Source organism: Phoxinus phoxinus, assembly GCF_949152265.1.
Source record: "Phoxinus phoxinus genome assembly, chromosome: 18".
NCBI classification, from domain to species: Eukaryota; Metazoa; Chordata; class Actinopteri; order Cypriniformes; family Leuciscidae; genus Phoxinus; species Phoxinus phoxinus.
The window spans coordinates 20,334,696-20,346,968 of record NC_136893.1 but is presented as its reverse complement, the minus strand read 5'-3'; the positions used below and the strand labels follow the sequence as shown (position 1 = coordinate 20,346,968).

Sequence of the window (12,273 nt, the reverse complement as noted above, 5' to 3'; positions counted from 1 at the left end):
GTAGGTTACAACTAACAGTGAGACTTAAATCAGTGAAGCTACTGACTGGTTGTTCATTTGACAATATGTACAGTAGGTAAAGAAACGCGCTATGTATTTTGTCAGCAGTATTTTATATTAATTATTAGTCAATGTTACCAAATTTTTTGTTTGTTTAGTATTGTGGTGGCCAATTATTGGATTGCACCTCTTAAAAAAACTTTGTAGAGTCAAAAGCAACAACGTCATGTCTTTTTGGCACTGCCGAGTGCTGTATATAACATTCAGTGGCTGTAAAAGTATCCAAAATCACCCGGAAAGATATCTTAGACACAAATCTTTGATCACCATCCAAATTGGCTGCTGTGCCCACCTCTGTTAAAGTGCTCTTTGTAGGCCTGTGCATTCCTCACTTTCTTCTAATCATCTTTTTGCTCTTTCTCTCACTGAGCCGAGCGTCACGCAGAGCGGTGCCTTAACCTGCACACCTCTCTTGATGTGCAAATAGGGCTGTAGCGCTTCTGCTCTGGCTCCTTCCTGCTATTGAGCAGGGAAGCTGAGTTGTCAGCTCTCTAGAATAAATTGCCCTGCTACAACTATGAGGTTCATAAAAACTGAAGGTAGATGCACTTTTAAATTACTCTTCCACTATCTCACCGGCCAGTGCTTGAACAGTGCAGCACTTGCTCCCCTAACTGTCAAAATGTCACTTTTACCACCCAAGTTTCCTGACACCTTGGCAAAAAAATATTGACTAAGCAACTCCAAAGAATAAAGATTTGACAAACTTTATCAAATCCCAGTGCATATTGGCAGCTTGAGATATCAACGGCAAAAGACTTGATTTAATCCGTGTAAATTCTTCAATGAACTGATTGAAGACAAAACATATCTTTTTGAAGTGAGTCAGTCAGCGGAGTTTAAATGAAGCGGGTGCTAAAAAGATTTGTGCGAACGACAAGGTAATTGCTTAAAAGAATACATCAAACCCTGAGTTCAAAATATCCCGTCTTTCAAATTTATATTAGAAATCCCAAACTCCTGTCCTGCTGAGGCTTGCATGAGAAATGAGTTTCCGTAGTTGTATGCATCCTCAGTGAAAAGAAAAACTGCTAAATGCCACAGTAAAGACCCAATAATTGATTCAGCTTCAAGCATTAAGAACAAAAATCTATTAGGTTTTATGAATACTAGGGTTTAGTGATATAGCTTACTAAAATATATTTATGTGCTTGGAAAATATTCAGTAGGCTATATATTTGGATTAGAGGAGCCATCATTTCAACCAAAAAGCTTAGGTGTCATTTAGAGGAACATTTTGCAATTTGTCCTTCCACTTATTGAAATAGCTTGCAGCAATAATGTTTCTTATAAAGAGGAAGCCTTTTCAAATGTTGAGCACAATTTTTTATTAGTGCGTTCATGTGATAATGATGGGCGATTGTTTGCTAGAATATTTTGCTGGGTGCTCCTTGTGGTTCATTGATTGTGGAAAGTATTTTTTTTTTTTTTTTTTTTTTTTTTGTGGCCACAATATATTCAGTGAAACCGGAAAACTAAACCCAAACAAAAGTTCTGATTTATATTATGAAGAATGTCAGTAACCAAACAGTTGATGGACTCCATTGACTTCCATGGTATTTTTTTTTTTCCTACTATGGAAGTCAATGGGGCCCATCAACTCTCTGGTTACCCACAATCTTCAAGATGTCTTATTTTGTGTTCAGCAGAAGAAAGAAATGTACTTGGTTTGAAACAACTTGAAGAGGAGTAAATGATGACAGAATTTTCATTTATAAGTGAACTATTCCTTTAAGTATATCTAATTTCTGTTAGGACCAGTATCGTCAAATACAATTGACAATTAGCATACAGTTATGATTGGTGGTATGGTTCTGTTCTGGGCAAGAACTCCCTGCGCATCCATGCAGCCTAACATGGATAAGAGCAGCAACTGTTAGGGTAGGTTAGGGTAAACCGAACAGAACCAACATGAATGTATTGGAGAATCTGGAGGAGCTGGGGATGGAGGAGGGTAATTAGCTCCTGAGAAACGCCATAGCTGCTGATACTGCTGAAGGAGCTTATATATGAATACAGTGATAGACGTCGTATTCCTATGTAGACTAGTAGTGGGCGATATAAATGATATGCGATATAAACGATACAAAATTGGCCTACGATAGAGATTTTAATTCTATTGCAATAATGCATGCTGATGACGCAATCTACCCGCGAAATTTAGAGCCACGAGCTGCAACCGGCTGAAACGCATCACATTCGTCGTCATCTTGAGTAAACATGGCTGAAAGCGAAACGGAGGAGCTGGTGAAAAAGATCGGTGCAACATCCATTATTTGGACTTGGTTCGGATTTAAGCCGTCCGACGAGCAGCAGCAAACTATACAGACTATACAGAGTGCGTGCCGTGAGGCAACAGTTCGGTAACAAACACGACTAATCTGTTCTACCACCTCAAAACGAAACATGTCACTGAATACCAGCGCGTATTCACAAAATAGTGGTGTAAACACAACATCTCTGTGTGTGCCCGATTTTAAGATTCGTTGTTGTGTTGCTTTTTAACTGAGAAGACATCAGTTTTTCTGCTCTTTGCATCTTTTGTGTCCTTTAAAAAAATCCAAACTAAAATTACATTTGATTTGGAGTGCCTTCTGCACTGTTATGCACTTTTTACTGTCTATGGCATGGCACTACTGTAAATAAACTTTTATACTTGAAGCATTTTCTTTAGTTGACGTATACAGGTGAAACTCGAAAAATGTGAATATCATGCAAAAGTAAAAGGTGAAACTAATATATTATATTGACTCATTACATGCAAAGTGAGATATTACAAGGCTTTATTTGTTATAATTTTTGATGATTATGGCTTACAGCTTTATGAAAACCTTTTCACAATATTCTAATTTAGAATTTGGGGTTTCATAAAGCTGCTAGCCATAATATTTAAACATTAGGGCTACTCAAAGTCTCTGCAGCTAGTGTTCTCGAATTTTATTTATCTGCAACATTATGTTGTATAATTACAGTTTTGCACAATAAATGTTCTCAAAACTACATACACCGATTCTTTCTTTCTTTAAAAAAATATATATTTAGCAGTTGTTTGGCTTTCCTTAGGGTCTGTGTAACCTGTTCTGAAATGGTTTTATTATAATTGATATATCGTGATATATATCGTTATCGCAAGAGGCTGCAATGTATATCGCAATATGGATTTTAGGCCATATCGCCTATCCCTAATGTAGACGTGGATCAGCTGAGAGTCAGCTGATGCGAGCTCGACTAACGTGATTTAAAAGATTGAGTACAAGTATATAGGCCAAATATACTTTTCTGTCAGCATAAGCCAAGTATATTTAGGTGTAATATTAAAGGATTAGTTCACTTTAAAAAATATTTTTGCTGATAATTTTCTCACCCCGATGTCATCCAAGATGTCCTTTCCTTCAGTCGAAAAGAAATTTAGGTTTTTGAGGAAAACATTCCAGGATTTTTCTACACAGAGTGGACTTTAATGGCAATCATCTTCATACTATGAATATTTTGGGTCATTAGGCAAGTTTTGTTGCAGACCTGGCAACCCTGAACTGCATAATAATAAACATAAAGATGCACTGTAACTACCGTTACATAATTTTTGTACATTATACATCATTTCTGAGTGAAATACATTTTTGAATCCGAGTTTCGAAATGATTTACTAAAATGGATAATCTGACCTGTAACAACGTTTTTTTCTCTTGAAAGGTACAGTCACATTCACTGTTCTTCTGCATTGGGAATTGAAGGCGAAAGCAGATCTCGCATCGGGTTCAGTTTGTCACGCAATTTCACCACGTTGACCAACAGAAAGCTGCTCGGTTTGATTGTGACTTCATGCGTCGATAATAGATAATGGACTTTTGTTTGTCCGTGAAATTTCGCCATTGTGATCACACCTTAGGTGTAATTCACCAGTTTTATCAAAACATGTCTTGATTCTCTCCTACTCAAAAGTCAAAAGGTTGCGTCATTTTATCATCAGCAAAATCATCATGAATATATGGGTAACATTCAATATATCACTCAGCTCTAGTGTATGCAGTTTATAAATATGTGTTCTTGTTTGGAAAATCCAAAAGGTATTGAATGTGTGTGTGTGTGTGTGGAGGCAGAGATTGCTCCCCTGTAGCATACGCTGGCCGTCACAGCCAGAGATTGGTCTCCAGGGCGGTCCACAGGTGTTGAAGGTCTCAGCATCATGAGGAGAGCGGAGAGATGAGCAGATGAGCCTGGTGCTTTGGAGCCCATACCAGCAGTCATATCAATGATGCCACCCCCCACCCCCACCTCATACAAAATTGATATGAACAGCAGGGTCGAGTCAAGTTCAACCTTAGCCACACCGGAGACACGGCACTTTCCAGAAAAGCCCTGAGGCAAACGTAACCCCACTTCACACCTCCCTTCACTTGATCTCCGTTTTCTTCTGCTATCACTGCCTGCGCGGATGTGTCACCTATTTGCCACTGTGTGTCAAGTGCCCCTTGATCGGGGCTCACTTGCCTCGCTACTATTTTTACCCAACTGAAAACCGCTTATTGACGTCGAACGGCTCTTATTTGCATCTCTCGCGAAAGGTTTCGCATTAGAAGCCGCTGATTTGAAAAGAGCAGGAAAGCTATTTCATTCTGAGATGTCAAGAGCATTTTGTTCTTGGCCCTTACCCTGATCCTTGCTATGTTCCTGACATATACAGCTGCTCTCAGAGATAAACATGGTGAAAAGAAAAGATAATAAATATACATGATTGGAAACGTTAAGAAGCTGTGACTGGAACCAATGCATCAAGTCAAGAACTATTCCGTCATATATGCTCAGTTATGGATATGTGGTTAACCTGTTGTGCCATCCTCTAAAGCCGCACTTGACAGCAAATGTGTATTCTTAAGAATAAATTTGTGAATTTCGCAGTGTGGGTGGTGGAAACCAGCTCATGTCCTTCCTTGTCAGTAATTTTCCCTCTAAACTGCACCTGTTTTTTCTGTATCTCTCAGGGAAAAAACAAATTGTGCGGAAGGCTAAAAAATGTTTTCCATCTGAAAAATGAGTTGCTGTTTCGCAGTATGAAACTGAATATATATATGTACCCTTACATACCCTGGAATCTTAATACTGCGTGTTGTTACCTGAATGTTTTTTTTGTGATAGTTGTTCATGAGTCTCTTGTTTGTCATGAGCAGTTAAACTGAAAAATCATCCAAGTCCTGCAGATTCTTTGATTTTCCAGCATCTTCTGCATATTTAAACCATTTTCAGCTGTGACTGTATGATTTTGAGATTGCATATTTTCAGACCGAGGACAATTGAGGGATTTATACACAACTATTACAAAAGCTGCAAATAATCACTGATGCTCAAGAAGGCAACGCAATGAATTAAGAGCCAGGGGGTGTAAACTTTTGAACAGGGTGATGATGTGTACGGTTTCCTTATTTTGTTTCAAGATTTTTAAAAAAAAATTGTATTTAGTACCGCCCTCCAGAAGCTACTTACATGTTTCTCAGAAGACACTTTTTTTTTTACGCTAATCACCCAATTAAAAAAAGTTTACAGCTCCTAATGCATCATGTTGCCTTCTTGAGCATCAGTGAATACTCTATCTGAAAATAAAAAAAATTTAATTCTTATCTTTAGGCCCTGTGTCCACCAAAGCGTTTTCTCACGTGGCTGGCATATTTTTCCAGTTGTTTTTAAAGGGAGCGCCACACGCTAAGCGCTGAGCGTTCGCCGTTCGTTTTTTTTTTACTGGTCACCGAGAATTGAAGAATGTTCAACTTTGGGTAAAACCTAGCGCTCATCACTGTCACTTCTTACCCATCAGTCCAATCACAGTGGAGGAGGGGCGGGACAAATACCACACTGACCAACTGTCACATTCTGCTTGTACAACGTCAACAGATGACAACAACGGAACAAAATCATTTAAAACAAGAGACAGCAAATAGTTTACATTGTATCAAAAAAAAAAATTATAGAAACAAAACAGAAACAAACTCTGTGAAATGAGATATTAGTAATACTTCTGCGGATATTCCGTATCATAATAAGCAAAGCATCTCAACTGAAAAAAGAAACTTTGCGCTGCCAAAAAGCTTTTAAACGCCTACAGCTAGTCGTTTTCAGCTAGCTATAAACGCTTTGGTGGAGCCTTAGACTTTATTTAGTAAATCGTGAATAACTGGAAAGGTTATAGGGCCTTAAAATATGTTTGTGGACAATGGGGGGCCCTGGAGTCAAAAACATTGAGAACCACTCATATTTAAGACTGTTTTAGTATTTACACCTCCATTAGCGCTTGCTAGCGAATTAACGCATAACATTTGGCCCTTTTTCTCTCAGCATCTGTTCCTGGGGTGTGCAGACACATGGGAGTTCAACCCAGCTGACGCCCTGTCAGAGTAAATGACAAGCGAGGCCTCAGGATCCTCAAATGATCTTGCGCCCTTTGAAAATCTGTCCGTATTAGTGGGCTGGCCTCTGAATTGCATGCTAGCAGTTAGAGCCTCAGGTGGGCTTGGGTCTTAATGATAGGCGTAGATGAGGTGTGAGGAAGTGGAATTGATGATACTCTCTGGCGCTAATCATCACACAATGAAAAGGACAGCAAAAGGAGCTGCGGGAAATCTTTTAGCATAAGAAGTCAACACGAATTTCCGTTTGCAAATCATTTTATCTCCATAATATGATGCATTTCCTAGAAAAACAGGACATTCACTGTGAAAAATGTAGATGGGTTTTTCTATACCACAATGCAGTCGGATTTTCATAGGCAGTTCAGGTTTTGAAATATTTCTTTTCTTATTGAAATGAATCAGGGATGAAGTGCAATACCAATCTGATTCAGCCTTGTAATGATACATTGATATTCCACGTGACATTTGTACATCCAAAACAAAATCAATTTCAAAGGTTATCACGAAAAATCACTCAAAATCAGCAGTTATCATAACACATTGAGCTGTGTGCACTAATATCTGTCTGTTTGTGTGTCTGTAGGTGGTCTCTGAACGGCACATTGATTAATCTCAGTGCTGATTCCCGTCGGCGGCTATCTGGGGGGAATTTGGTCATTAGAAGTCTGGACCGGGCCCAGGATGGAGGAATATACCAGTGCACTGCCTTCAACCCACAGGGAGCGATTCTTAGCAGAAGATCTAGCCTCCAGTTTGCATGTGAGTCATCGACTGTGCGTTAGCATGCTATATTATCACTTCAACCGCTCAATGCAGGGTGACAGGTGTTAGAGATGCTGCCAATACTGGACTAGCTTAAAGAATGAGTGAAATGAGTTAACAACACCGACCGTAATGCAGCAAATGCAATCATAAATATAGCTTCTACAGGAAAATGAATGAAGATTGTATTGTTATATGGATTATATCTATGGCTCTAGTGCATGTTTATATAGACACTAAAAAATACGTTCTTAACGTGCATATAAACAACTTAAGAATTGTTTTTTTTTAGATTCATAATATATGGGATTTGTGTTGGTTGATTTTTATTGCATTTAATAAATGACAATAATTAAATATGTTCAACTACATTACATTTAATTAATTTGACTCAAAATAAATAAGTATATATAATATTATACTGAAACTCAAATTGTCATGTACATTTTAGTACATGTCATGTACTAAATTGTGTGTACATTTATCTGCCTCTAAGTTGTCTTTTTTTTTTTAAGTGCATACAAAAGCTTTTACAATTAATTTTGCAAATATCCAAAAGTAGATAAATGTATGTTTTAACATTATGCACACATTCTTTTGAGATCAGACTAATTATATAGATTGCTAGAAACACACACACGCATATATATATATATATATATATATATATATATATATATATATATATATATATATATTAAATTTGTAGCACATTTTCTGCATTATTTTAAAGATGTGTGCAAACAGTGTGTGATTTCTGTGGCAGTGACGTTACTCAATGAAATTGCAAAAATAATGAGGTTTTCTGTCATTGGTAGTACAAACAGGTAGCATACAGTTATTCAATACATTGTTTATTCATGAAACTCTAACCAAGCACTGATTTGTTTCTCTAACGCCGTGGCATTAGCCATCGAGACATACTTCCTATTTTACACAACCACATACCTATTCGTACCCTATTTACCCCTCCTCCTCCCCAGTGCCACCTGTAGAGATCTGCTATGGGGGATGGGGCGGAGTTTAATATATTCTTGCAGCAGCATGTCCTCTGTGCATGTTATATTGACTTAGCTGAACAAATTCTTGTATTTGCTAAGCTGCAGCATAGCAGATCTCATCTGCCAAACATCGAGCATATATGTATTCCATGCCAATAAATGCTGGTTAAATAATTCACTCCGAGAGTTATCATGATTGAACTAATAGTAATAAAAATAAACAAATTTTGTTATTAATTAATCAGGTCTGTGTGCTGTGTATGGACAACCTCTGCCAGTCATATAATTTTACAGCTGTGAATAATTCATTTTAATGGATAAAATGCATCTGAAAAATAGCTCAGGTCACAGTGTGAGCAGTATGCGGGAAAAATGCACAATCCAAGCTGCCCAAAATGTTAAGTGTTGCATTAAGCGCTTTAAACAAACACTTTAAGCATATAGTCTAGCGTGGCTTGCACTGTAAAGTGCTTTGACAGATGTGTGTGCTGTTTAATGCATTTTTAGGCCAGCGAATACAGCAGGTTGTTTTTTAGGTTGTTTTTTTAGTCCAAACCTGTAAGTATGAAAAGGGTGTGACGAGTATCCTTGTTCTAAGAAAACCTTCATTTTATGGTTTATAGCCTGAATGACTTCCATTGTTTACCAAAAGGTTATGACCAAATGTTTTATTTTAGCAGGCTCTAGAAGAATTTCAGAGGCTCATAACCGCAGTAGTTAAGACGGGATATCAGTATTCACTGACTTCTATTGAAAATAGCAGTTTTGGCTGTTTCAGCAGTTCAGCTGATTAGAGTCCAGTTGAGATGGATCATGGTGACTCTTTTCATGGGGCCGTCCACATTCGTTTATTTTTTAATTGCCCCTACAATCTCATTTTTCCTTGCTTTGTTGACTTTGATGAGGAAACGCTTATGGACAAATATGTGATTAATTTAGAGCTTGTTGGCGAGCATGACCAGATGACTCTACGAATACGCTTTCTTCATTTCTTCATCTCTCAGGACGTGACCTCTATGGTTTCGGCCACCATTTATGTATAAAGTGAAAAGAAAATCTCAATCAACTCTTTTAATATCCCCAGACACCTGGTGCTCAACACAATCCATTGGTCTCCATGCTGGCCTGGAATTCAGATGTTTGGTTCTTTACTTTGTATGCGTCACCCCTTGTAGCTTGCATTTTATTAGTTGTATATATATCACACCGGGTCAACAACAGGGAGATCAGACCAGAACACCTGCTGACCAAAGCTCAAGCAGTCGAGGTTGAGATGAGAGGGGGCGTTAAAAGAAAAAGAAAGACTTCCGGCAGGTCAGAAAGCAGAGAATGGAAAAGGAAGAGATCAAACCACCTTATTCTGATTCTTTAAGTGATTCCCTCAGATCAATGTTTTCTCACCCAGCATCACAGAAGCATTCAGAGATGATGACCTGAGGTGGTCACATCTGGAAGATACAGAACACCTACTGACCTTTTTCCTCCATTACTTGGAGAAAAATTCAGAGATGATGACCAGCCTGGATCTTCTCACTGAAACAACAGTGAGGTCAGACCATCTGAGGATGTGATTAGAGGATGACCAGAGCAGCCAAGATGAGTCGAGACAAGGAGGGAAAAGAAAAAGAAAGACTTCTGAACACCCAGACACTGAAAGCAAAAAGAAGATTCAGACCAAAACACAGAGAAGACTGACGAATTGAAGAAAACTCTGGTTGGTTTGTTATGCTGTGGAGGGCATTTTCTGGCTTCACTTGCTTTGGGTTCACTTGTCCCCTTAAAGGCCCGATATACTGTACTCACGGCAAAGTTCTTTTTCGTTCTTCACTTAGGGGTAAAACAAAATTTGAAATATGTCACCAGCGATAAACTGTTATCGAACATCCGATGCCACCCACACTGCTGAAAGATGTTTAAAGATGAATTTTGTGTCTGATCTGCTGTGCACTTTCCTCACAATAACAAAATAAACACACAACATGTGTGCACAAGATCTGCAGTTCGACACTCTAGTAAAGTCACGTCATGTTAATTTTTATAGCACTTTATACAATAGATTGCTTAAAATCAAGCAGCTTTACCATTTTAATCATAAAAAACAGTGTCAGTGTCTCGTTTCATCAGAAGTACAACTTCGTATTCTACTCACTCTAAAAAATGCTGGATTGTTTCAACCCAATTTTGGGTCAAAAATGGACAAACCCAGCCGTTGGGTTACATTTTTAAATAAAATTTTTAACCCAACGTTTGGGTTTGTCCATATTTGACCCAAAATTGGATTGAAAGAACCCAGCATTTCTTAGAGCGTATAATGCGACTCTCCAGTGTGCTCATGTTTTCATTCGTGGACATCGGACCTCAACGGACTGAAAAGAAGAAATGAACTGGAAAAGATTTCAAGGTGAAAGGAGGCGTTTATCCGCCATAGCAAACTATTCTGGAAAGTTTGGTTTGGCAAGCTTTTTCTAACTCCCTAAACAAACTCCAAACGAAGTTCGTCTTGGCCTGATTTTCTTCGAAATGACGTCACATCAGTTCGTTCATCGATTTCGCTTGAAGTATATCGGGGCCTTTAGAGGGAACTTTGTCCTATGATGAACCATTTCTATCCTGATGGGAGTGGACCTTTTTCAGGATGGTCCCCATCCATAGGGCACGAGAGGTTACTGAATGTTTTGAGGAGCATAAAAATGGTGCGAATCATATGCTATGGCTATCGCAGTCACCGTATCTCAACCCAATTGAACACCTTGGACCGGCGTGTTAGACAGCGTTCTCCACCACCAATGTCAAAACAACAAATGAGGGAATATCTTTTGGAAGATTGGTGTTATCCCTCCAGTGGAGTTCCAGGGGCTTGTAGAATCAATGCTAAGGTTCATGGAAGCTGTTCTGGCAGAACATGGTGTCACTTGATGTTGGTTTTTCCTTTCATTTCATTTCACCCTCTGCATCTTACATTTGACAGTTGTATCCTGATATGTAAATGTTGAAAATTCACACAAGTGTTTCTACTTTGCATAAAGGCACATCCAGACAGTGATTCACCGTTAAACTTCACAGTTTGCATGCACGTCAAACAGATGGAGCACAATAGAGAGGAAACGCAATTCATTTTGAGTGGGAAAATATTCATTATTGATGATGAGCAGGTTCAATGTTTGATAAATGAAATATTTGTTGTCGAATGGTAAATTTAAAACATGTAAATGACCATGTATGTTACAAGTTAAACATTAGCAATAAAGAAATGGCAAGAACTTGTTACTATGATCAGAGGTGTACTTTTTTTATTTACTTAATCATAATCATAATCAGCATATTATGTTTTACGATGTAAGAATGTATAGCCTACATACATTCACTATTTTTTTTTCAATAACATATTTAAAATTTGCCTTTTTGTCTGAATAATCGTCAGAATAATCGACTATTAGAATGACCCTGTTGTAGCCCTAGTCCCACGACAAACTGTTGCTATGTTGGGCTGGTCTGGATGCTCAAACAAACTACAGAGCTACAGTGTTTAAACTTTTGGGGAGAATTAAGTTACGAATGGTTGTCTTATGGTTGTCTCTACATGTTAAGCTGATATAAAAGAAACCAGCTCTGATGTATTTCATTTTCATGCTCTAGCACTGCTGTATCTTCTGACTTTTTTTTTTTCATACCTTTCAGACTTGAATTTAAAAACTCAAACAAAAAGCGCTGTCTCTGTGCGAGAAGGCCAGGGGGTTGTTTTACTTTGTGGTACACCATCATATGCAGGAGGTAAGGCTTTTATAGTATTACTTTTTTGGCTTCTATTTCAGTCTAGCATAAATATGCTACTACACATATGTGAAATAAAAAGTTAGGACTCTTATCAGTGTGCTCCATGGGATTTAATATGTGTTTTGAATGGGAAGAGCTTGCACACTCTGTCCTTGTAGCCGCTTGAAATGTTTACAAATTCGCAGGACTTTAAGTAAGTGTACAAGTTTATCTCATTTGATACTTGAGTCTATGCACCGGACAACTATTGGGTCCATATGGACCCAATAGGTGTC

At 38.2% G+C, this 12,273-nt stretch overlaps 1 protein-coding gene across 3 annotated transcripts in view; it reads left to right on the top strand.

The window, feature by feature from the left end:
* The window catches only part of cntn3a.2 (contactin 3a, tandem duplicate 2), a 98,719-nt gene that overhangs the window by 51,299 nt on the left and 35,147 nt on the right, over positions 1 to 12,273 (top strand). For all 3 annotated transcript variants that reach the window (XM_079588772.1, XM_079588771.1, XM_079588773.1), the window contains exons 4-5: positions 7,045 to 7,220; positions 11,903 to 11,995. In XM_079588772.1, the coding sequence (XP_079444898.1) occupies positions 7,045 to 7,220; positions 11,903 to 11,995 (269 nt within the window). The remainder of the gene's footprint in view (positions 1 to 7,044; positions 7,221 to 11,902; positions 11,996 to 12,273) is intronic.